Here is a 27724-nt window from a genome sequence, read left to right on the forward strand (position 1 = left end):
TCTCTGTAAAAAAAAATAGCGGAGAGTGTGTCGCTCGCTTATTGAGTAATAACACTTAACCACAACTATTATTTTAATGGGAACAAGTTAGAAAATATACTTGTATAATAATCAGAAAATATCCTGAAATAAATGCCCATTTTAAGAATAGGTAACAACAATCAATCTTCTCTGTTTTCATGTAAGCAGAAATCAATTAACAATTCAATAATAAACTCTGTAAACATTGTCATATCAATATGTTTGGGAGATTTTCAAGAAAGGATCATGAAATCTGTATCTTTGTGTGGACCCCTTCATAAAAGGAGTCAAATATACTTGTAGGTCCCTACTCGAGGGAAAACAATAACTGTATGCTAGTTCTACCTTCCCACTAGCGAGGGCTATAACTGTAATCGGTAATCTATAAATACAAGGTGCACCAGGTCCAACGAACCCGCCGTTAGCTACGAGATCCTTCAAAGTCTCCTCCCATTTATATTTTTCTTTGTAAAGAGTAAATATTCACATGGAAGCATTTTCAAAATAGTACGGAGCATTTCAATTCTTATCAAATCATGTAATCCAAATTCCGATAACGGTAATCATATCTCAAGTGACAATAAAATATGTCTTGTAACCATGCAGGTTATAAAAACACAAATTGCGGTAAGATTACTATTCACAGTACTGGTGTCAAAATACCAAATTCGTCACCTCGAACGATCGATACGACTTTCTTCAATCAATCTATAATCACGTCAGCATTGAACTCGTGTTAATTTCCTTGTTTAGGCTAATTCTTATTTAATTTAGAATACCCAACCCTCGAGATTTCATATTTGATTCTTAATTATCCGAATCATATTTACCCATGCTATGAGTAATTTAAATTAGTCCAAAATCTTCTTTATATAAAAAGGCATTTATGTAGTTTAATCCATGTACTATTCAATTTTTCTTTAATCATGTGTATAAGTTAAAACTAAAATAGCATTATTGTTTATAATATCTTTTTTTTTTTGGTACTTAAATTTTCAATACCTGATGGAATTCCATGAACATATAAACTAGGATTTAAAGAAATCATAGAAACTGAAGAAAAATCAAAGAGAGGGAAATATTGACCTTTTTGTATAGGAATCAACAATGAATCTGGATAATCTTTCTTCCTTCTTGAAATTTATTCATGAAAGCTTCTCTTTTCCTTTAAATCATTGCTGCCCGTGACTTTCCCCTGCGTTAGAGTTCTTTTACTATCCAAAGCATTTTTTTTCTTTTGTTGTTTTCCTGTAGTGAGCCTTCGCCCCTTTCCCTCAATCGCTTTCTTTCTTTTCCTTTTGGCCAGATTTTCATCTGATGGGCTTTGGCCCTTTTGGTTCATTTTTTTTTAAAATTAGTAGCTAATGACCAATATATCCTTGTGTAAAATTAGGGGATATTACGTCCTCCCTACCTTATAAAAATTCGGTCCCCGAATTTAACTCAAGTTCGTACTTGTATATTGGAATAAATAAGGATATTTGGCGCGCATACCATCTTCCACTTCACAAGTAGCTTCTTCAACGGTATGATTTCTCCATAAGACTTTAACAAATAAAATTTCTTTTGATCGTTGCTTTCTTACTTGTCTATCAACAATAGCCATCGACCCGTTCTCGTAAGATAACTTCTTGTCAAGCGGTGTAGTCGGTGCTTCAAGAACTTGAGAGAAGTCTGATATATATTTTTTTTAGCATAGAGACATGAAACACTAGATGAGTAAAAGACAATTCAGAAGGAAATGCCAAACGATAAGCCACAACTCCCACTCGGTCTAGTATCTCATACGGTCCTATAAATATAGGGCTCAACTTGCCTCTTTTCCCAAACTGCATCACACCTTTCATAGGGGAGACTCGTAGGAACATGGTGTCCATAATTGTGAACACTCTCTTCTCCTCTTATCCGCATAAGACTTTTGTCTATTATGAGCAATCTGATCACTGGACCTTGTTAATAGCTTCTTATACTAAGTTGGGTCCTAAAACGTTAGTCTCATAGGCTTCAAACCATCCGATAGAAGAACAACATCATACACTTATACAAGGCTCCATACGGTGTCACCTAAATACTAGAATGAAAGCTATCGTTATAGGAAAAATCATCTATAGATATATAATCGTACAAGCTACCTCCAAACTCAAAATGTAAGTTCTCAACATATCCTTCAAGATCTGTATGGTACATTTAGTCTGCTCGTCTGTCTGCTGATAAGATACAGTACTACGATATACTCGTGTAACCAATGTTTCTTGGAAAGATTTTCAAAATCGTGTAGTAAATTGCGATCTTCTATCAGAAATGATGGATAGACCCCGTATAGTTTGACAATTTTCCATTCTTGTATATTTGAGTATATTTATCCTCAGTGTAACGACCTGACCGGTCGTTTTGAGTCCTAGAGTGTTGTTCAGCGGTTTGAGGCCCTGAGCAGCTTCACTTAAGGTATTATGACTTGTATGTGCAGTCGGAATTAAATTTTGGAAAAATCCGGAGTTGGTTTAGAAAGAAAATTCTCATTTCGGAAGCTTTAAGTTGAAAGAATTTACTAAGGTGTGATTTTTGAGTAAATGACCTTGAAATCATGATTCGAAGGTTCCAACAGGTTCGTATGATGATTTTGGACTTGGGCGTATGTACGGATCGGGTTTTGGATGACCCGGGAGTGTTTCGGCGCATATTGTAGAAGTTGGCTTTTTGGAAGGATTTCATAAATTTGTGTTGAAGTGTATTTCAATGTTATTGATGTCCTGTTGGGATTCCGTGCCTGGGAATAGCTCTGTATGGTAATTCTGGACTTAGGGGCGCATCCGAAAGTAGATTTGGAGGTCCGCAGGTCGTTTCAGGGTCATTTAGCGAAAAATGGAAATTTGAAGGTTTTTGGAGAGTTTGACCGGGAGTGGACTTTTTGATATCGGGGTAAGATTTTAATTTCGGGAGTTGGAGTAAGTCCGTAATATCAAATGTGACTTGTGTGCAAAATTTGAGGTCAATCGGATTTGATTTGATAGGTTTCGGCATTGATTGTAGAAGTTGAAGTTTCAAAGTTCACTAAGTTTGAATTGGAGGGTGATTCGTGTTTTTAGCATTGTTTTATGTGATTTAAAGGCTTGAATAAGTTTGTGATGTGTTTTGGGACGTATTGGTATATATGGTTGGGGTCTCGAGGGCCTCGGGTGGATTTCGGATGGTTAACGGATTGAGTTTGGACTTGGATGAAATGCTGAGGCAGCTGATATTTGGTGCAATCGCACTTGCGTGAAAAGGGCCGCAGGTGCAAGCTCGCAGGTGCAAGCCACGAGTCGCAGGTGCGAAGGAGAGGAGGCTGGTCAGCAACCGCAGGTGCGGAGCATTTGGGGGCACCTGCGAAGGCGCAGGTGCGAAGTGGGCAGGAGCGGGCAATGGGCGCAGGTATGGCGCATGGACCGCAGATGCGCTACATGGAGCGCAGATGCAGGACTGATGGGCCGAGCTGGAGCCGCACCTACGACGGAATTTCCGCAGGTGCGGAGCTGTAGAAATGGCTATTTGACCGCAGATGCGAGAGGTGGGCAGTGTTATTATAAAGACGGGATTTGGCCCAATTTCCTTCATATTTCATTTTGGTTGGACGATTTTTGGAGCTTTTGAAGAGGAGATTTCATCATCTATTATGAGGTAAGTAATTCCCACCTATTTTGAGTTAAATACATGGTTTTATATGGATTCAAGCATGAAAATTGGTAGAAATTGTGGGATTTTAATAGAAAACCTAGAAAATTGGTATTTTTGGATTTTGACCACAAAGTTGGACATGAAATTTGAAATAAATTATATATTTGCATTTGTGAGGTTATGGGTAATAGTTATCTTCGAAAATGTTCGGAATCCGGGCACGTGGGCCCGAGGGTGATTTTATCAACTTTTCGAGCGGAGTTGGAAATTTGTTTAAATTGAATTATAATAAGTATTAGAGTATATATTTATGGGTTTGCACATTTATTGACTAGTTTTGGAGCGTTGGGCATCAGTTTGAGTTGTTGGAAGGGTTTGGGAGGCGGTTATGGAATTTCGGGGTGAGGTAAGTCTCCTTTCTAACCTTGTAAGAGGGAACTTACCCCATAGGTGAATCAAATTATTATGTGCTTCTATTTGTGGGGCCTACGTACGCACGAGGTGATGAGAGTCCGTGCGTAGCTACTATTATGCTTATGTACGGGTACTCTAGGACCCATATCATGTTGTACTTGCGATATTGTGCCATACTTGTTAAATTAATTGTTTTAAAACATTTAGAAACTCGATAAAGGAATTGTAAAAAGGTTAAAATTCATTTACTTGACCGTTAAATGGAAATTTGAAATTCTTGGAATATTTTTCCCTTAATAAATCTTGAATTGGTTGTTTAATGTGTTTTCTTTTTTGTGGAGCGGGCCGAACGCCTCGGTAGCAGATAGATGCATCTATGATTCGTGACGTTCGACCCTCGGTAGTGCACAGTTTAAATATTATGTTGGATCGGTCCGTACGACCTCGACATGATTTGCGCATGATATATTTTTAGAATTGATAATAATTGATATTGCTTTCATTGGCCCGAGATACAGAAATGTTAAATGACAAAAATAAATTTGGAAATTTCTTATGAACAAAAGAATTGTTTACTTATTTCATGATATTGAGCTTACAGCCGTTCTACGTAATCCGTGCTTAATTATATCATTGACATTTTATTTATAGCCCATAGTAAGTGTCGAAGTCGATTCCCTCGTCACTAGTTCTTCGAGGTTAGGCGGGACACTTACTGGGTATGCGTTAATTTACGTACTCATACTACACTTGCTGCACATTTTTATGCAGGTGCATATATGTCTAGTGGCCTTGTGGGCGCAGAGGCGTGGTTATTGCGGGGAATTAGGTGAGCTGCATTCCACGTTACGAGTCTGCAGCCAGCATAGTCTCCTTCAGGGTATTTACATTCCTAGTTGAGGCTCATGCACTTGTGACACCGGGTTTTGGGGTGATTTGGGTTGTCCTGTATTGAAATTATTAAAAATATTATTATTTATTATGTAAATTCCATATTTTACTATTTAATTGAAGGAAATATGATTTCAAAAATATTAAATTGAGAACCAAATTAAGTAGTTATTTTTTTGGCTTGCCTGACAGCGGTGTCCGACGCCATCACGACCCTTAAGGATTTTAGGTCGTGACACTCAGTGTGAGAAGTTTTAACTGGCAAAAGTGTGCCTACCATGTAAGTCAATTTTCAATTACCTTATTACCATATATAATTATAACTTCTAATTGTTTGAGGTAGTTTTGTCATAAAATTCACTTTGATTCTATTCAATTTTCACTTTGGAATCTCGAATTGTTGTAGTGCGCCTGCGAGTCATAAATGTTGATATGCTAACAAATTAAACTGTTAGAAATAAGATTAAGTTAATCTCCCTCCTTTTTTCATAAATATAATTTTCTTCTAGTCATGGTACATCTTACAAGGCTCCGAATGTACACCGTATTTAGAGTTGTGAGCTCCTCAAGAATAACTCATCTTAACACAACTACATCTCGTACACATACCTAGTTGCCTAATTGAGAATACAATTTCTGTCAATAGTTATATCCTTGCTTTACTAGCTAGAACCTCATCTCGATGTTTGCACAATAGCTCATCTTTCTATTAAGTGCCTTTATGTACTTTATTAATGAAGACCTTACTTGAACACAAGCCAACAATGGCTCTGAAAGTTTTCACACTAAATCTGACACCTATACCATTTAGTTTGTAGATATTCTTAACCAAAAGTCTCTTTATAGGAGCTATATAAGTCGAACTACCCTATTTTTATATTATTTTTTTTGCATTAGGCACAACAACGGACTTTCCAAAATGATATAGAATAGTGCAATCATAGTCCTTAAATAGTTTTATCCATCTATGTTGCTGAAGGTCCAGATATCTCTGCTGGAAAATGTACTTCAAACTCATGTAGTCTATATAAATCTCGCACAAATAGTGTCTCCAGACCCTCAGAGCAAATACAATTATTGCCATCTCCAAACTATAAGTGGGATAGTTCTGCAAATGTTTCTATAGCAGTGTTGAAGCATAAGCTATCACGTGATCATTCTACATGAGAATTTATCCTAATTCGATATTGGAAGTATTACATAACACTATGAATCGTCTAGAACATAATGGTAAGGCTAATACCGGTAAGGTTGCCAAACATATTTTCCTTTTTTTTTTGTTTCTGAAAGTTAATCTCACATTACTTTGTCTGCTGGAACTTTGAATTTTTCTAAGTTAACTTGGTTAGCGGCGCTGCTATTCAAACCAATTCAGCAGAAACTGGCTGAAGTAGTTTGCGAAGCCTGAGAAGCTACGATTTATGAAAGAGTAGTGGGTTTTGACTATTTTTTGAACTGGTTCTATCTTTTTAGGATCTACCATAAACTTATTTTTCAGATACAATATTACCGAGGAATACCACAAAGTCTAGTCAAATCTCACACTCGGAGAACTTGGCATAAGTCAAATTTTCTTGCAGCGCCTATAATATAGTTTCACATAATCCTCATGTTCTTCCTGGCTACGAGGTAACATCATCATTAAATTCTATATGAAATCTTTCCAAAAACATCATGAACGCACTATTCATTAAGTCCAACAATGCAACTGGAGTATTTGGAAGTCCAAAAGATATTACAAGGAACCCATATGCTACCATACCGAGTTTCGAATACTGCCCTAGGAATATATTATTCTCTTATACTAAGAAATTCATTAAGCATATCATTTATATGAGACAATAGGTACTTATAGCATATCGTTACCTTTTCAATTGCTTTTAGTCGATGCACACCCTTAATGACCCATCTTCCTCTTTTACAAATAGTACTAAAGGTCCACCCCATGAAATCTTACTCAATCTAATAAAACTATTGTCTATTAGGTCTTGCAACTGTTCATTTAGCTCTTTCTAACTTTGGTAGTATCATGCCATATGGGGGTTTCGATATAGGTTATGTTAGGTATTAAATCAATGCCAAAGTCTACTTATGCAACTCAGATAATCATGGTAAATTCTCAGAAAATATATTAAATAATTATCTAGCTATTGTTACCTTTTTCAAGCTAAGCGTCTTATCCCTTATGTCTCTTATCATAGCCAAAGATACCCCAACAATCATTCTTTAGTAATGTTGAGCTTTGATACATGATATAACCTTATTTATCTTAGGACCTTATTTACATTTTAGGATGAAACTAGGTTAATTCAGTATCCCAAACTTAACTTCCTTTACATAGAAATCGAGAGTGACATGGCAAGAAGATAACCGATCTATTTCAAAGTAGACCATATTAAGTAATTTCAAGTTGACTAGGATATCTTTATGTTCAACTTGAATTTGACAAGCTTATTAAACATATTCGGTTAACTCAGATTCTCCCATAGGATTAACAACCCCAAAAGGTCATTCAAAATCTCACCGTCTATGTTTCCAGTTGTTTGACTCGCACTAAAATACTCATCGACAGAATTCCCAGTCTTGTACTTCATAAAACTTTGTTGCATGCCTATCATGTCTATATTTTCAATATCTTTAGCTAGCTATCATAGAATAGGCCATACTTTTGGTATACGAGATTACTGTCTTATTTAAAAGGTTAAGCACCCCAATTCCTTAAGGTTGAGATAATGTGTATCTAGCTAGCTGAGAAAGTCTAGTGTCATATATCGGTATCCTTGTGTTAATCAATTTCTTACCTAGTAGATTCACATTTTCGGCTTCTAAGAAGGAAGCATTCATGAATAATTTAGAGACTTGTTCCAAATCAATTGTGTTGCACCTACTATTATGTTCCTAACAGTACGATATCATACCATATATTTATTGACCATGCTACCAGGCTGTAAGTTTCTAGCTCCATGAGTCTCTTATTAGAGCATCCTAAAACTCGTAATGCAAGTATTTCATCAAGATCATCCGAACAATCAGAAACGTTAAACATGGTGGTTTCAATTTTTAGGAACTTTATTAAGGATATATCTATGTTTTCGACCATCTTAGTTAATCTAGGTGCTTGAGGCCTTTAAAAGCCCATTTGTTGCCTATTCTTCCCTGTCCATCCATTATACCCATCAAGATGAGTAAGTACCTCAATGGTAATACTTCCATATGGCTATATTGGTGGGATAGTACTTATTTCAGGAGAGGATCCTATCACACGTCTCGTGGTGGTAAGAAATACTTTCATGGTTTCTTAAGAGCCCTTTCATCGGCCTTTTAAGGAAGCTCTACCTCTTCCCCTTGACGGTTATTTGCCAAGGGCCACATTTGATCCCCCCCCCGAACCTCTCGCCTATTCATATTATCGAGTGATCAAGATCAAGTCTTATGGTAATAAGATAAACAGTGAAATATTCAATTAGTTGACCCTAATCGTCACACACGTAAGGAAAAACAAGAAAGAAAGATAGACACATCCATCACGCTCTCGCAGAATCACGATTATGGGAATGGCCGGCTTCGTAACCATAATTGAGATTCTACACTGACGTATGCTCCATTAGTCACAACAATAAACTAGGGCTCTGATACCAACTTTTTCACGACCTAATTTAGGATCATGACCGGCGCTTAGGAGCAAGTGCCCCCAAGTAAGGCTCATCGGTATTTTACAGAAAATCGGATAGAGTTTTCCCTATTTTAGGACTATCCAAAAGTTTTCATGTCTCATAAACAAATAACAACCAAACAATATTCACCTAAATCAATCACAATCTTCATCAACTAACCAAAAACGAGTTTTCACCAACATTACAAAACTTATCAACATAATAATACTAAACCCATCTCAAAAATATGAAAGAAAACAATACTAGGAATTAATCCAATATAACGAATGAATACCCATAACACTAATAAAAATTACTATGGAACGACTCTAAGAGTTCAAAAGCAAAGACGATTACAAATAAATAAACTCTTCGCCCGTGCGAACAAGTGCGGGGCTCACCAGAAAATATTAACTCGTATACTCTAATTAACGAAATTCTCACTCGCGTCAACTGCTGTCTCTGTAAAAAATAAATAGCGGGGTATGAGTCGCTCGCTCAGTGAGTAATAACGCTTAACCACAACCATTTTTAATGGGGACACGTTAGAAACTATGCTTGTATAATAATCAGAAAATATCATGAAATAAATGCCCTTTTTCAGAATGGGTGACAACAATCAATCTTCTCTGTTTTCATGTAAGCAGGAATCAATTTGTAGTTGAGTAATAAACTCTGTAAACATTGTCTTATCAATATGTTTGGGAGGTTTCCAAGAAAGAATCATATAATCTATATCTTTGTGTGGACCCCTTCATAAAAAGAGTCAAATATAATTGTAGGTCCCTACTCGAGGGAAAACAATAACTGTATGCTAGTTCTACCTTCCCACTAGCGAGGGCTATAACTGTAATCGGTAATCTATAAATACAAGGTGCACCAGGTCCAACGAACCCGCCGTTAGCTACGAGATCCTTCAAAGTCTCCTCCCATTTATATTTTTCTTTGTAAACAGTAAATATTCACATGGAAGCATTTTCAAAATAGTACGGAGCATTTCAATTCTTATCAAATCATGTAATCCAAATTCGATAACGGTAATCATATCTCAAATGACATTAAAATATGTCTAGTAACAGTGAGAACCTTTTAAATAACTGTAAATATCTCAAGTAAACTATTCAGTACCATATCAAGTAAAGGACTTGTCCCACATGCAATTTCAAATATTCGATAATACATTTTATTATCAAAATATAGTATAAATCATGCAGGTTATGAAAACATAAATTGCGGTAAGATTACTATTCACAGTACTGGTGTCAAAATACCAAATTCGTCACCTCGAACGATCGATACGACTTTCTTCAATCAATCTATAATCACGTCAGCATTGAACTCGTGTTAATTTCCTTGTTTAGGCTAATTCTTATTTAATTTAGAATACCCAACCCTCGAGATTTCATATTTGATTCTTAATTATCCGAATCATATTTACCCATGCTATGAGTAATTTAAATTAGTCCAAAATCTTCTTTATAAAAAAAGGTATTTATGTAGTTTAATCCATGTACTATTCAATTACTTTAATCATGTGTATAAGTTAAAAGATAAATAACATTATTGTTTATAATATCTTTTTTTGGTACTTAAATTTTCAATACCAGATGGAATCGGGATTTAAAGAAATCCTAGAAACTAAAGAAGAATCAAAGAAAGGGAAAATTGACCTTTTTGTGTAGGAATCAACAATGAAGCATGATAATCTTTCTTCCTTCTTGAAATTTACTGAAAAAAGCTTCTCTTTTCCTGTAAAGCATTGTTGCTCGTGAATTTTCCCTGTGTTAGAGTTCTTTTACTATCCAAAGCTTTTTTTTTTCTTTTGTTGTTTTCCTGTCGTGAGCAGAGGCGGATGTAACGTTTCATCGACGGGTTCAACTGAACCCATAACTATTGATGTGGAATAAAAATTTATATGTAAAAATTCATTAAAATTATAAAAATCGTAGATATGAACACATAACTTTAAAAATAGAATGTGTTCAATACCAAAAACCTTAAAAGTTGAACCCATACGATTTAAATCCTCTTACCCATGCTACAGAGTAATTTAAATTAGTCTAAAATCTTCTTTATAAAAAAAGGCATTTATGTAGTTTAATCCATATACTATTCAATTACTTTAATCATGTATATAAGTTAAAAGATAAATAACATTATTGTTTATAATATCTTTTTTTTTGATACTTAAATTTTCAATACCAGATGGAATCGGAATTTAAAGAAATCCTAGAAACTGAAAAGAATCAAAGAAAGGGAAAAATTGACCTTTTTGTGTAGGAATCAACAATGAAGCTTGATAATCTTTCTTCCTTCTTCCTTCTTGAAATTTAATGATAAAAGCTTCTCTTTTCCCGTAAAGCATTGCTGCTCGTGAATTTTCCCTGCGTTAAAGTTCTTTTACTATCCAAAGCTTTTTTTTTCTTTTGCTGTTTTCCTTTGTATTAATTTCCTTGCCCCCCCCCTCCCCCCCCCCTCAAATCCCTTTCTTTCTTTTCCTTTAGGCCAGATTTTCATCTGGTCCTTTTGGTTCATCTTTTTTCTTTTTTTAAAATTAGTTACTAATGACCAATATATCCTTGTCTAAAATTAGAGGATATTACATATTGTTAGTATTAGGTATGATTTTAGTTGTTTTAAGTTTGAAAAACTTTCTTTTGTCCTTCAAACATACTTATAACATCCAATATCTTTCAAAGTAACAATTGTAATGGTATCTGTATTTAAAGGAAACAGTAAGCACATCAAAGTAAAGATGGAGGGTAGTGTGCCTACGACTTGAGTGGTTTAAAAAGTAGTTCATTGATACGATTCTTCAATATTTCCTCTGGAAATCGAAACTCATCGCCATCTGAATATGCGAAATAAGACGATTTGCATGTCTTCCAAAAAATATCCTTGCACACTTGTGGCAATTGGCTTCCTTTTCTTTGAATTAGAACCATCCCTAGCAACTCTCTTCTCTTATTTTCCAGCATTTCCTTTGCATGTTTTATAGCTTCTTCTTCAGAGATTTTTCCTTCACTCTGATTTATTAATATCGAGACTATATTTGTTGGTGAACTCTCTGCTTCTTCTCTCTGTAAGAAAACGTGAGAGAGGATCAAGTACAAATACTACTGTATCAAAAGATCAATACTGTTATGGTAAAAATTTACATGCATTCGATCTTTACACAAAATCATATAACTTAATAATTAGCATTATTAAGTGATTTTATATGGTGATAATATATATTAATTAGCTATACGTAAGTCAAAGAAGTCTATTAATTTGTTGTAAACACCGGATGCGGATAAATTTTATTCTGTAGTGAGTTCTATAAATTAGTTTCTTATTTTGTATGCTTAATGGAAGTAGTGTCGAACCTAAGAATTTGTCCCATACTTTACACGAAATAAGGTAAATTATATTGAGAAGTTATCTAAAGAAGTAGTTGTCAAATAGTTTTACCCTGCATATATTTCATAATGGTGGCGTGTGCAAATTAATTTGTGTCCACCTCAGCTATTTTATTGATACCTCCTACCTCCCATCAGCAAAGATATCAGTAAGTACTCCGCCCACTAAAGTTTAGACATATGAAGAAAAATCACATAACATTCTGTTTCTATTGCAATTTGAACCCTAGTTTTCAAGATTTTTACCCACTTTATTGATGCTAAGCCATACCCTTCGAGTGAAGATCTCCTTTACAAGATAATTATTATCTATCATCATATGGAGTGACAGAGGCACGTTTGTCCAAGGGGTGTCAATTTATACCACTTTGCTCCAAAAAATTTCATTATGTAGCTAAGTAAAATTTTAGTTTTTTTTATGTATATACATTAATATATTAAATCTCTTTTATCTTTTCATGTGTTACTTCTTTATATTTTAATGCCGTTTCGTGAAAATGCCAGACAAGTTGCTCCCTCGCCTCGCAGCGGCGGCATCTGTCTTTTAAGTCATTTCCTAAGACGGCTACTACTTATCACATGAGAAATGTTTTGGTGGAAAGGAAAAGAAAAAGTAGTTTTAGAAGGAATATTACCTTGTAAGATCCCACATCATTAAGGAGTCGTGCCACCATACTGGTACAATTGCACAAGGCACTCATTTCAGAACTCTGTAAAACATCATTGGATAGTTTTGGCCCAAGAAGACATTGTGTTATGAGAGTAATGCATCTAACACCAATAGTTTCACAGGCCACAGACAAATACTCTTCTATGCTTGGTGTTGTCTGATTTCTCCACCACTCAAATTCTACCAGCATATTCTTTAACAAATCAAGCCACTATACCAAAAAAATAGACAATTAAAAAAATCTGGAAAAGAACATCATGGGAATGTGAAAGAATAAGGGTGTATTTTGGTACGAAGGAAAATATTTTTTGGAAAATAACTTTCATTTTTCAATCACACGTCGTAAAATAGTTTCCTTAAAAGAAAGTTATTTTTTAATAAAATGACTTTCGTCATACCAAACACACCCTAAGAGTACTTTTTCCATACCAAGTTTATAAAGTGTTCTTTGATGCATTGACCTTGCTTAATATTTGCTTTTGCCGCAAGCTCCTCTATCGTTTTGTAAAGTGCTGAAAAGAAAATTTTTATCCTCTCTGAATGGAATTGCACTGTTGAGTAATTACCGTCCCACCTGAAAAAAAATCAGATATAGCCTGATTTAAAACTGGTAATTGAGAAATAGCTACAGTTTTTTAAATAATCGTATTTTAGCCACTTTTTTTATGTAAGGATAAAATCTGAACAAAAACACCCTTACAAATTTGGACAAATTCCAGATATAGTCCACTTGTCTAATAGGGACATAATTTAAAGAGTGACCTAAAAAAGACGATTTGTTCAAACACCCCAAGTCCAAGTACCGACTCTAAAATAATAAAAAGGAACATGGATATAGAAGGGGTTTAATTTGTCGAAATATTATAAGCATGGAAGCAGAAAATTTACCTTTCTACTAATTCAAAGATGTTGAGCAATTCATCTTTGCCAACATATCCATCGAAAAAATCATCCACTAAAGTTAGAAGCATGGTGTTCTTTACACATGCAAGACGAGCGTCAGAAAATTCCGGTTCGTAGAGTAAAGCAGCAGTCAGGAAGAAATTAGTGTATAAATTCTGTTGTGGCAATCCCACTTGTTCTAGTCCGCAGACGGCTATTTGTGTAAAGATCACATAATCTTAAGTGGTGTCCAAGAATGACAAAGTCTACTAAAGCAATATTTGACATCTATATATATATATATATATATATATATATATATATATATATATATATATATATATATATATATATATATATATATATACACACACACACATATAAATTTCTGGCAAAGGGTGTTCAACGGATGATCCTTCGCCGATTGTAGTTGCGCTAGTGTCCAAGAATGACAAAGTCTATTAAAGTTATATTTGACTTATATATACAATTTAATTTTTCAACAAGGAATCTTCACTTGACTAGCTTTCACCGATTGTAGTTGCGTCCCTAGTGTCTAAGCTCCCGTTTGACTATAGATTTTAGCTTTATTTTTTCAAAAAAAATTTAAAACATTGTTTGTTTAAGAAATATGATTATGTTTTGCGGGAAAAATATTCAGAAATTTTCAAGTTCCCAAATTAGTTTTTGGGTGAAATTTTTTCTTCCACTCACAAAACTTTAATTTTTCTTCAAATAAAATGCATGTCCAAACACAACTTCAACTTTCAAAAATTATTTTTCAACACAACTTCAAAAACTCTTTTTTCAACTTCAACTTTTCTTCAAATAAAATACAAGATATAATGAAGCTAATACAAGGGGTGATACAAGTGAAGATACCTCTTGAGTTGTTGAAGTTCTTCTTGATGTTGGGCTTGGCACAAATTAAAATCCTGCTTTGAGAACCTTAGTAAATCTATGCTGTTAATAGTGGGAGACCTAATAACAGCGAGAAATTAAGAGCTTACAAAGATTTAACTTTTATAGATTGAACAACAATAAACGAATAAGACTATATATAAATTTATAAATCATTGTGCTAGAATAATTACCTGTAAGCAGCTTTTAAGATTTTAAAATTGTTCACCTCATATGCCTCGTTATATCGTCGATTTTCCACTCGACCATATGTGGCGTAAAACTTCCTCAAAGCAAACTCCGCCTAATATTTCTTAGATTAATAATTTGGAATGCTATATAATTAAAGCTTGTAAGGAGAAAAGAAAAATAAAGCTAATACAATTGTTATTATCATTTCAAATAATGACTAAGGGTTATGACAACAATAATGGCAAGCAGTGGCGAAGCTAGAATTTTTTTCAAAGGTATTCAAATTTGAAAGAAGTAGAAAAAAAACTCTCGACAAAGGGTGTTCAATATGTGTTATATACCTCTAAAACGTAATAATTTACATATATACATAGTGTAATTTTTCGACGAAGAGTGGTCAGTTGACCACTCTTGTGACCATGTGGCTTCGCCACTGATGACAAGCGATACCACCAAGGGTTACGGTTAGATGCATAGTAATTCTTCACTCTTAACTAGAAGTCTCAGGTTCAAGTGCGGTAAATAAAAATATTTTGGTAAGGAGCGGTTTTTCCTTAAATGAGGCTTATGCGGTGCAAATACCTCATTTTTTGACATCCTATCAATGTAGTCATAGGTTAGGAGTTTTTGCTCCATAAAAGATCCTGTCCAATTACTAATTTTGTCCAAAATGTGATCTTTCCCATGAATAGCCAATTGTGAAGCTTTGTGGAGCTCAAGAATTTCAAAATGACTCGTAAATTTCCCACTTGTTGAAAAGAAATGTACTTCATCAACAAATTCAACTAGTTCTTCTGCAAAAAGAAGAATCGAATCAGTAATTGATATGTTATGTACAACTACAAATTTTGCAGCCAGAGTTCTTAATATTTCTTAATTAATTTCAATTTTTTATGTCTTACTTTTTTTGTCTGTTACAAAACAGTGGCGTACACAGAATTTTACGTAAGCGGTGTCATAATTTAAAGAAATAAATAAATGAATAAATCATTATAATTACAAACGATGTCATAATTTGAAGAAATAAATAAATCACTATAATTACAAGTGGTGTCATTTTCTATACGTATCCCCAATAATTATTTTTTATAGATATCTAGTGAAATTTTTGACCAAGTGATTTCCCATGACACCTCATGGTATAAGGTACATACGCCTATTTCAAAAAAATGTCACCTTTGTATGTTTACTAATTTTTCAATTCCAACATTTCTATAATGACTTGACTTATAAGAATGACATGATACGTTTAAAATCAAAATTTAATGCAAAAGCTATTTTTGGTAATGTTATACACACATTTTTAATTAAGAACCACAAGTTTAAAAAAATATATTCGTTAAATATTTAAACAGTGAAATAAAGACATACATAAAATAAAGCAGACTGAATAAAAATTTACCTGGGGAGACTTCATAGTTACTCATCCGTAAAAGCCGAAACGCCAAGGCACAATGGGCAACGTTTGAAAAAATTTCTTCGTTCTTTTGTTGCCAAAGCCTATAAATAATTTACCATTATTACAATTTACAAGAGGTTTAAAAGAAACTGTAAATATTATTGTGATCAATAACATGTACCTGTAAATTTCATCTAGAACATTTTCTATTTCTGTTTTAAAATGCCGATCTACTCCCAGACTTTGAAGGGTATCAACCAAGCAAAGCAATGAATGTATCTTCGTTGGGTAGATAGTGGGAACTATGAGAAAAACAACGAGAGAAAAAAAAACGAAATATATTAGCAAATCAGACAAATAGTAACGAAATATATTAGCAAATCAGACAAATAGTACTATGGGAAGCTATAATGCTCGAATTCTCCAAATATAATGTAGCATTCATGTCGGATCTTCTAAAAATACATTAATTTTGTAGGATTCAATACACCGCCGGAGGCATTTTAGTAGAATCCGAGCAATATAGATGGGAGGATCAGAGATAGATCTAGAATTTTTAGAACGTGTGCACACCATTAAAGGATGGAGGGAAAAAAGTTTTAAATGATAATCAATCTATGTTCCTTTGGATAAACAACTGAGTATTCAACCAAGTGCATTATTCAGCTTTTTCAGAGCATGGAGTCTAGTAGATATTATACCAACAACAATAATAATAATAATAAACCGAGTGAGTGTGGGTTCTGGGGAGGGTAGTGTGTACACAGACCTTACCCTACCCTAGAAGGGCATAGAGGTTGTTTCCGATATACCATCGGCTAAAGACAATGAACATAAGCAGTGGCAGCAAGTGGTAACAACAACAACATATTAAGAAAATCGAAGCAAAAGAATGCAATCAAACAGTAGGTAGTACCAGCAATCCAAGAATAAAGAGATACCATGCTAACACTAATGTTACCGATCTAAGAAAAAAGAAGCAGATAATATTAGACCAATTTTAGAAAATATGCATATAAAATAGCTAATTTGACGGAGAAATCATGGGTTCACGTGCCATAATCTGGGCTATAAATCCGCTCCTGGGGAGGATTGGATTATACCATTGACATATATAGGAAGTTTCTTATTTACACACTCCATCTATCAATTTGATTGAAAAGTATTAATTAACACATAATCTGAATGTTTTGAGATGATGGTAGTGCATACCCCAATTTTTGTGTAGTTTCAAGATTGTATTCAAGTATTCAAAGCATTTTTCATCGTGTTGATGGTAAATCAAGGCAGCTGCAGTAGTGGCTGGTGAATCAAATAATGATCCATTGTCTCTTTGATGTACCATTATTTCCTTCCATTGACATAATTCACTAAGTCCTTCAGCCATATATTCAAAATTTGCAATATTCCCCTTGAAATCATTCTGTAACGCCCTAATAATTTGCAAAAATTATCAGACAATGAGTGTATAAAAGTAAATATCTTTTGTCTGATGCAATTCAAGATGCAACAACAACAACAATAACCCAGTATAATTCCACTAGTGGGGTCTGGGGAGGGTAGTGTGTACGCAGACCTTACCTCTACCATGAGGTAGAGAGGTTGTTTCCAATAGACCCTCGGCATCCTTCCCCCCAAGAACTCCCCACCATGCTCTTGGGGTGACTCGAGCTCACAACCTCTTGGTTGGAAGTGGAGGTTGCTTACTATCAGAGCAACTACTCTTGTCATGCAATTCAAGATGAATTTTGAATATAATTAAGAAACATGTTGAGTCACATTACTATAAGTAGATAGGGGGCGGATTTACCAGAGCCCAAGCGGTGTTACGTGACACTGCTTGGTCGAATATTTTACCAAATATGTATATATAATTAAAAGGCAGAAAAAATACCGATAAACAAAACAAAGTGATATCACTTGGCATAAATAATTGTGTAGCTCTTTCAATCAGGCGCCTTAGTATTCTAGTCGAGGTTCAAACCTCGGAATCTTTATTTAATATTTCAAATTTTTTGTGTCTCATTTATAGAAAATAAATTACATTGTGTTGAGCAGGAATCAAACAGTTGACCTCTTAGAAGCTAACAAAACTTCTAGCCATTCTATCAGGAGTCACTTTTGTAAACTCAGGTGACAATAAATTATTTGGATTATTAAGAAGGATGCATGCTGCTTCCATGATTAGTTGTTGTTCTATTCTTTTTCTTTTTTCTTTCGTCATTTATTTGCCAATTCAATTAAATAAGAACGATTTGTCGAATCAAATAAATTATGAACATTTAGTGATCATTAGGTCCTTTATATAGAAAAAATAATTTATTTCTAATGAGGTTATTTTTTGAATACTTTTTAACATTACGAAACTCATCTAAAAGAGTTGTAGTAATATACTTGAGTTGTGTTTTATTAATATGATTCGAATTGTATTTTCTATTTTGTATGATGTTGTTAGTAGTATTTTGTTTATTTGTTTACTTTTAAAGTGTGATACCGCTTCTCACAAATCCTAGGTACATCGCTATAATTAAGTTTTGCACTTCATGTATTTAGTATGCTCTTGCTTTGTCTAACAGGCGTGGCTCGTAGACAATCCATCGGCACTTGTGTTTTTGTAAACCAACACGGCACCACTGCTGTAAATCCACTGCAAGTGTCAGCACAAGACAACCACAACAATCAAGAATGTAGCTATATAGATACTGAAACCACAAAACATTACAAAACTTTTATAGTAGAAATACTCTCCTTCCTCATGCTCTTGGCGCACGTTAATTAACGTACGCCGCCTATGTCAGCCATGGCGAAAGGGAGAGGTAGAGGACGTGGTCGACCTAAGTTGCAACCATTAGCTACCTTTGTAAGCTCGGTGATAACTCGTAATCAACCATCGATGGAGAAATCAACACAAGAAATAACTACACCACCGTCAGTCCCAATTGCAAATCCAGCGAAAAACGGAGGCACTGCATGTGAAATTGGATCTTCATCGACAAACACTGGTATCTCTAAGAGGTTAGATCTGAACACCCTAGTGACAATTGGTCAATTAGCAACTTCTCCACCAGTACCAGAAAATGGAACAATAGATCTGGTAAATCAAGCTCAAAATCAAGTAAGTATACAAGGTAACTCGGAGAAATCAACAGTGGAAGAGGCGGCGATGGCAAATAAGACTACTAGACCTAAAGCTTCATGGACAACCCTATTTCAGAAGAATAGATGTGCCACCAATGGTATGTCACTATCCTATATTCTGCCACAAATTGTTGATGGCCAACCTATGGTTCAATTAGATGAATTAGAAGTAGAGGAGGAAGAGAAAATATGGAAATGCGTATTGATAGCATATATCATAGGTGATGGACCAAGGTAAAATGCAATGAAGCGATACATCAAGTTACATTAGTCACATGTCACTGAACGTGAATTGTTCTATTATGATGAAGGCTATTATATCATTAAATTTCAATCTACAGTAGATGCGTGAGAGATATTATGTGCTGGCCCTTACTCAATTGCTAATAAGCCCATCATTCTAAAACCATGGACTCCAGATTTTGATTTCACAGAGGAATTCCCTAATGTTATGCCATTGTGGGTAAAATTTCCTAAGTTGCCTATGTCGTGCTGGGGAGTTGGCTCTTTAAGCAGAATTGCTAGTGTAATCGGGACTCCTGTCTTTGCTGATGAGTGTACTACTAAACAAACTCGAGTATCCTATGCTCGAATGCTTATTGAAGTTAATGTTACAAAAGAATTGCCCACTGAAATTGTGGTTATGGATCCTTATGGAAAGAAGTTTCTGCAGGCCGTAACCTATGACTGGAAACCTTCTTATTGTGACAAATGTTTGGTTGTGGGACACAAATGCACTACCCAAGCACAACCTATAATGCAGCAGTCTAATCAGACAATGAGAACAAGGGGTAACAAGGTTATCACACAAGAATGGAGAACCAAGAGGCCTATACATGTTGCAACTGGACCTCAGAATGCAAAGCAAACTCCATCTGATGAACAACAGCTAGAAGGTAATAAAGTGAAAGTTATAGATCAAAGAGGAACAACAAAGCTACCTGATCCTAAGGGAACTAATGCTCAACATAACATAATTCCTGGAGCTGCGAGGGAGAAGCCGGATGACAGAGGCAAAGCAGTGCAAAGCCCTGAGCTTAACTTCATCAACTTTCGAGCTCTGACTCCCATCCCAGTGAAGAATAGATTTGAAGCTGTATCAACAAGTAGGCACGAAGAGCACATACCACCTGCGGATAGAGGTGGAAATACCATGCAACTATGATGAATTGGTTGTTCTGGAACATAAGGGGTGTTAATAAAAGGTATAAACAAAAGTAGGTTAGAGATTATATTAGAGGAAATAAAATTAAGCTAGTAGGACTTATAGAAACTATAGTGAAGGAAGGGAATGCTCAAAGGATTGTAAAAGCTATTGCACCTGGATGGAATATGCTGACTAACTACAAGGATGCAAGGAATGAAAGGATTTGGATATTGTTGGATACCAATAACTTGATTATTAATGGTATTAAAGATGATGCTCAAATGATACATTGTTAGGTAAAAAGTAGAAGAAGTGATATTGATTGCTATTCACGGTAGTGTATGGACACAATGGGTTGGAACAAAGAAGAGCCCTCTGGGATAACTTGCAACAACTCTCACTAAGTATAGCAGTATCATGGATGATAGCTAGGGATTTTACTGCAGTATTATACCCTAATGATAGACTATCTTGTAATCCAGTAAGCTACTCAGAAATATAAGACTTTGCTGCCTGCCTTCAACACACTACATTGATAGAACTACCTTGGAAAGGTGACTACTATACGTGGTCTAATAAGCATCCTGAAGCAGATATGGTCAGCAGTAGATTGGATAGAGTATTTGGCAATTATGAATGGATGATGTCCTAGGGTCATGTGGAAACAAGCTATGGATTGCCTCAAATTTCAGATCATGCTCCTATGCTGTTAACCCTAACATCCTCCACATGGAAAGGTAAAGTGCCTTTCAGATTCTTTAACATATGGGCAGAACATGAGGACTTTTCTCAAATAGTTGCTAGCATGTGGAGTTCACATAGTCCACATGGTACTTTGAAATCAGCTTGGGCAAGATTGAAAGACCTGAAACTTGCTTTGAAAGCCTTAAACTCTAAAGAATTCAGGGGCATCACTCAAAGAATTGAGAAGGCTAGAATAGAACTGAGAGACATCCAAGGAAAAATCTCACAAGGGTGCACTGATGCTATACTGGATATGGAAAAAAACACTACTGAACCTTGAGAAGTGGTCTTTAATTGATAAGAGTGTCATGCAGCAGAATGCTAGAGCAAAATGGATACAACTAGGAGATTTAAACTCTAAGTACTTCACAGTAGTGATGAAGGATCGAACTCAAAAGAAGCAAATCATAGAAATTACAAATTTGCTTGGAGACAAGTTGACTGAACCTGATGCTATCAAAAGAGAGATTGTTGATTTTTATAAAAGCCTAATAGGATCAGCTGCCGCTTCCTTATCTTCCATCAACAGAATGTACATGAAGAATTCCCCTACACTATCTCATCAACAAAGATTTGATCTCTGTGCAGAAGTAACTACTCAAGAGATTGTTGAGAGCCTTAAAGCAATTGGTGATGATAAAGCTCCGGGTATTGATGGCTTTAATGCAGTTTTATTCAAAAAAGAATGGGAAATTATCAACACTCAGATCATAGATGTTATAAAGGAGTTTTTCTCAACTGGAAAGATCTATAAGGCCATAAACTACACCACTGTTACATTAGATTCTAAAGTGACTAAACCTACACAGTCAAAGAATATAGACCAATCGCTTGTTGTTCAATCTTATACAAGATGATCTCTAAAATCTTGGCTTCCAGATTGCAGAAAGTCATGCCTTACATTATTTGTGAAGCTCAAGAAGGCTTCATCCCTGGTAGAAAGATTGCTGACAATGTCATCCTAGCTCATGAGCTAGTCAAATCTTACACTAGAGCCCAGATATCTCCTAGATGTATGATAAAGATTGATCTCCAAAAAGCTTATAACTCAGTAGAATGGATCTTCTTACAACAGGTGATAGAGGAGCTTAGATTTCCTAACAGGTTTATCAGATGGATAATGGAATGCATTAAGACCGTCAACTATACTATCCTTGTGAATGGAGAAACCACAGAAGCTTTCAATGCTGCTAAGGGTCTTCGACAAGGAGATCCTATCTCTCCTTTCCTTTTTGCGATAGTAATGGAGTACTTGAGTAGATCACTACATGAGCTTAAGAAAGAGTCTAGCTTCCAATATCACCCCAGATGTAGGAAGCTAGACATTACTCATATGAGTTTTGCTGATGATCTCCTATTATTTGCTAAAGGTAACCTATTCTCAGTGGCCACTCTATATAAATGCTTCTCTCAGTTCTCTCAAGCATCAGGCTTATAGACTAATCTAGGAAAAAGTTCAGTTTATTTTGGTGGGGTGAAGCAGGATGTGAAGGAACAAATATTGACTCACCTGGATTTGAAAATGGATCCTTACCCCTCAAGTACCTAGGCATTCCTTTGTCTACAAAGAAAATAACTCTCATACAGTGGCAACCTTTGATTGAAAAGATCACAACTAAGATTTCTTCCTGGACTGCCAAAAAGCTCTTTTATGCTGGTCATGTGCAGCTGGTCCAATCTGTAACTTTGGCATTCAAGCATATTGGGCTCAATTGTTTATCTTACCTGCTAAGGTATTGAAAATGATAGAGGCACTCTATAGAAGTTACATCTAGTCTGGAACTAACACAATAACCAAGAAGTCCTTAGTAGCATGGGAAAAGATATGTACTCCCAAGTCAGCTGGTGGACTTAACCTCATCAACCTTTATTTATGGAACAAAGCAGCAATTGCCAAAACTTGCTGGGACTTAGCACACAAACAGGACAAATTATGGATAAGATGGATCAATACATACTATACCAAACAACATCAGCTACCACAGATGCCAATGCCACAGCAAGCCAGTTGGATGGTGAGAAGAATAATTGGTTCTAGAACAACTATACTGCAGACACATAATATAAATGATAGCAGCAAGAGCATTATTAGACAAATATACCTACAAATTCTAGGAGACTTACCAAGAGTCAGCTGATAATGTCTAATCTTCCAAAATACTGCTAGACCAAAGGCAGTCTTCACTATGTGGTTGTTGCTTCATGGACGATTGCCAACTAAAGATAGACTAGCCAGCTAGGGTTTAACTGTTACTCCTCAATGTGTTATGTGTCAAGATCAAGATGAATCAAGGGAGAACCTATTTGTTAAATGCCCATACACTAAAGAATTGTGGGAGAAAGTCATGAATTGGGTTCAAAGATCACATATGTCTACCACTTGCTAGGATCAGCACCTTCAGTGGATTATCAAGCAAGGAAAAGGGAAGTCCAAGAAAGCTAGCATCTTCAAAATGATATATGCTGAGATTTCACATGCAATATGGATCGAAAGAAACACACGTATATTTGAGCAAAAGTATCAAGGCAGTGATGTTCTTCTGCGGGAGATAGCATATATTTGCCATGTTAGAGTAGCTAATCGAGCTAAGAGTTACATACAACAATTTTACCTAGGAACATAGTAGATTCATTAGTTTTATCTGTAAATAGGTATGCTTTGTTTGTCTTTTTTACGCCTTGAGATAGTCAGCTGAGTTAGCCTGACTATGGATTTGTACAGCTCTTCTTTGGTGATTAATACAAAAGAAAGTTAATTACCCAAAAAAAAAAAAGATACTGAAACCACTATTTTTTGTAATGATCCATCTACGGATGAAACTATAGATGTAGAATGTCTTTTTCCTTATGCTACCAGTGGTGCACCTGCACCTCCCTCCTTGTATGCTCCTTCTATTTTGAAGTAATGAAATTACTTAATCTTATCGACCAAAATAAATGCTCTTGCTTTGTCTTAATGTAAAAAGACCATCCTTAATTGCTTCGAGTAATTTTTTTCTTGCACTAGCCAAATAATTAATAAAATCTGATTCTTAGTTTTGTAATGAGATAACTCAAATTTGGTTTAGACAATTTTCATTAGGGAAGAATTCAAAAATATATCTAGCATCCAAATATAATTCTCTTTGTAGGTAATATATAAGGTATACAATAGTAAGAGACCAAATTGCATGTAGAGGTTTTATTTGGAATGGGACATGCGCAAGGCCACAAAATTAATATATATTCCCTGTATATGTAAATTGATAATTAAACAAATTAATAAGCAAACCTTTCAATTGCTAAATCTCGGTTGCGAATCGCCAGATTGACAATGTCAGGATCCAAAGGCAGATTTAAGTTCATTTTTTCTGCGTATTTGATCATACTGGGAAATATAATCTCAAATCCAACAGGTGAAATCAGATCCTTGTTATCAACTGCCCAACCATGCTTTTCAATAAAGACAAGGCCTGAAAAGAAAATGAGGCAACTCCACAAGTGATTAGAATACTACAAGATGCAAACTCCTCCACACGTTCTATTTATCTAATCGTGTTGATAGTATTATTTTAGATTTAAGTTATATGCGTCGACAGCGTGTAAATATTTTTTTACACTTATAGCAAGTCAGTTACCGGCTTTACCACCACCACCACTAACAACAACAATAATAATAACCCAGTGAAATTTCATAAGTGGGGTGTGGAGAGGGTAATGTTTACGCAGACCTTATCACTGCACCGAAGGAGTAGAGAGACTGTTTTCGAAAGGCCCTCGGCTCAAGGTGATGAAAAGAGACAGTAGATCAGTATCAACAGCGGAGGCCAGAAAGATAATACCAGCAACATAAGAACTAGAAAATAGAGAGAAAAGCAATAATAATAAGCAGTAACAATGACATAGTACTACAGACACGATGAAGGTTACCAGCTTTACCAGATAACCTAATTAACATTTATAAAGAAAACTAAATATGATCGTCTATAATAAGTGACCTGATTATGTAAATATTTTTAAAACCGTCCATGTAAACTCCTTTTCTTTTTCAACATTACTTTCTCACAAAAGAAATTAATTGAAGAAGGTTACCTCCTTGGACTTGGTTATCTCCAACTCCCCATTTGCGGAGGGCAAGCAAACATGCTAAAGTTGAAGAAAGGGAGTCCTTGACAAGCAATGAATGGCTAGGATTTAGCCCCCAAGATCCATCTTCTCTTTGATTTTCAAGAATCCAATCCAAGCACTGTGGAAAACATGGCTGATTTACAGAATTTATTGAAGGGATCATAGCTACCCATGCTGTGTCATAGGAAGAAGGAGATAGCTCTACTTTCTGAAATGATTTCTTTATTCTCTCCTTTGCCTCATCGAAACCATCCTACAAATGAGAGATGGACTAGTTCTTTAACAATAAGATGAAGAATTATCCTAAATAGTTACCGAACAAATCACTTAAATTAATAATAATCCGTAAATATATATTATGCGTATAAACATTTATAATCAGTATATAATTTATGTATACTAGTTAGAAAAAGTAAGTTACGGCTATTTGTGTAAAGATCTATGATAAGAAAGAAGAAAAGGGAATAGAAAGGAATATATAAGTGGGACTTTGGACAATATCTGGATAAAGTTAAAAACAATTGAAAAGAATTATTTGGAAATTGAATTTGTTCTTCGAAAAAGACAAAAGTTTTGCAAGTGAAAACAATTATTTGACGTGAAATATTCATCAAACTAATTTCTTTTTTAACATTTCACCATTATTTCAGATTGAACATATTTGCATATTTGCAAGTAAAGTCATGACCAAACACCCATTTTGTGCAATAGTTAGTATAGAGGCGGACTCAGGATTAGGTGGTCGCGGGGCACTTGTTATTCAATATAAATTTTTTACTGTTTATATAGATTGGTACGGAGGTCTATGCTAATATCACTATTTTTTGAAAAGATTAGCAAGTATATATGAAGTTTTTGCCGAAATTTCCGGATCCCGATGACTCCTCAACCTATAGTGTAGGTTCGCCTCTGAGTTAGCGGATATGGACTAGTTCCTATCAATTAGGCTGAATACATAGACGACCTCCTAAACTTGTTCGGATTTTTTTATCTAAACACAACCTTGGTACACATAGATCTAGACTGGTTGATAAAATAGTTGTAGATCGATGGAGCTTTCCAAAAGAGATACATATATTTTGCATAGCTATAAATTATTGCATAAAAGTAATTTGTTTCCAAATATGATAAAGAAAATAATTTGCATAGCGGATATGGACTAGTTCTTATCATTTTTTTTACACAGACTGAAAAAGAAAATAACTTCGGATAAACTAAAATGGAGAGAGTATATAATATTTCCTTTGAATCAACACCCCCCAAAAAAAAATGGAACAGAAAAGGGATATTACCAGTGATGAAGCAATACTGTAGCTGCATCTTACTCCTCTACATGGTCTCTGGCAAATTGTATTTTCTTTTGTAAGAAAACACACACACACAAAAAATAAAAAAAAAACACACAAATTAGGACATAGTTACACAATAATTGAATTACAAAATATATTCTTGTAGTGATCAAAATTATGTGTCTTACCAGTTGATGAACATAATTTGCCATTTCCCAATTTATGATGAGAAAATGGTAGTATGATAATGCTTCCGTAGCCAAGTATCATTATTTTATTCTAAAAGAGTGGTGGGAAAGAGAGAAAGGAAGAGAGAACTATTCGTAGATATATTTTGCCACGTTTCTTTACCCAACCTCATCCAAATACCAAAAGTACTAATTTCGTTAATCCTGTGCCTCACACTATTCTGGCTAGATTACGTACGTCTAACGTTGCCCCCGATGAGTTTATAATACTACAACAATAACTCAGTATAATCCCACTAGTGAGGTATAAGGAGGGTAGTGCGTACGTAAATCTTACCCCTACCCTGGGATAGAGAGGTTGTTTCCAATACACTATCGGCATCCTTCCCTCCAAGAACTCCCTACCTTGCTCTTGGGGTGACTCGAACTCACAACCTCTTGGTTGGAAGTGGAGGGTGCTTACCATCAGAGCAACCCACTTTGTCAAAAATTTATAATACAAAAGTCATTTTTTAAATTTTTCGTCACATAAAAGTCATTCAACTTTGGTCTTGATAACTAACACACAATAAAGGCAAATATCATCTGAATTTTTGAATTTTATACCGGAAATATGCCATGACACTCCAAAATAACTATGTAGTTTAATAAAATATAAATATAATAAATTAATTTTAGAGAGCCCATGTTTCTCTTCGTAATATTACTCTCCCTTGTGGTTTAGGAAGAGAACAATTTGTAGATTTTTTTCCCACGTTTCTTTACCCAATCTCATCCAAGAAAGTACCAGAGTACGATTATGTTAATTATGTGCCTCACACCTTATTTTGGCTAGATTGTGTTATCCGCACGTCTAATCGTTGTCCCTAAGTAATTTCCTTAGAAATCTCACTACTAAGGGCTTGTATGGAAAATCACCTTATAATTGTATTTGGATGTAATTAGATGTAATTATACAGTTTAGTATGTTTGTTAATTAAGTAATTACTTTATCAACATGAAATTGAGTATAATTAAGAGGGACCTGTTACACT

The 27724-nt window shown here is 35.0% G+C and overlaps 1 protein-coding gene across 1 annotated transcript; it reads right to left on the reverse strand.

Annotated features, from left to right (window-relative positions):
* Nucleotides 1-11284: 11284 nt before the first annotated feature.
* Nucleotides 11285-26926, reverse strand: LOC107805659 (cis-abienol synthase, chloroplastic-like). Its single transcript, XM_016629824.2, has 13 exons — nucleotides 26691-26926; nucleotides 26506-26570; nucleotides 25178-25466; nucleotides 24378-24558; nucleotides 17290-17510; nucleotides 16259-16379; nucleotides 16081-16178; nucleotides 15261-15472; nucleotides 14681-14790; nucleotides 14469-14567; nucleotides 13134-13278; nucleotides 12670-12915; nucleotides 11285-11713 (listed from the first exon to the last, which is right to left on the reverse strand). The coding sequence occupies exons 1-13, from the start codon at nucleotides 26770-26772 to the stop codon at nucleotides 11405-11407; spliced, it is 2178 nt and encodes a 725-aa protein (XP_016485310.1). The 5' UTR covers nucleotides 26773-26926; the 3' UTR covers nucleotides 11285-11404.
* Between the last annotated feature and the right edge of the window lie 798 nt (nucleotides 26927-27724).

The sequence above is a fragment of the Nicotiana tabacum genome, chromosome 15 (genome assembly GCF_000715075.1).
Source record: "Nicotiana tabacum cultivar K326 chromosome 15, ASM71507v2, whole genome shotgun sequence".
In the NCBI taxonomy this organism is placed as follows: Eukaryota; Viridiplantae; Streptophyta; class Magnoliopsida; order Solanales; family Solanaceae; genus Nicotiana; species Nicotiana tabacum.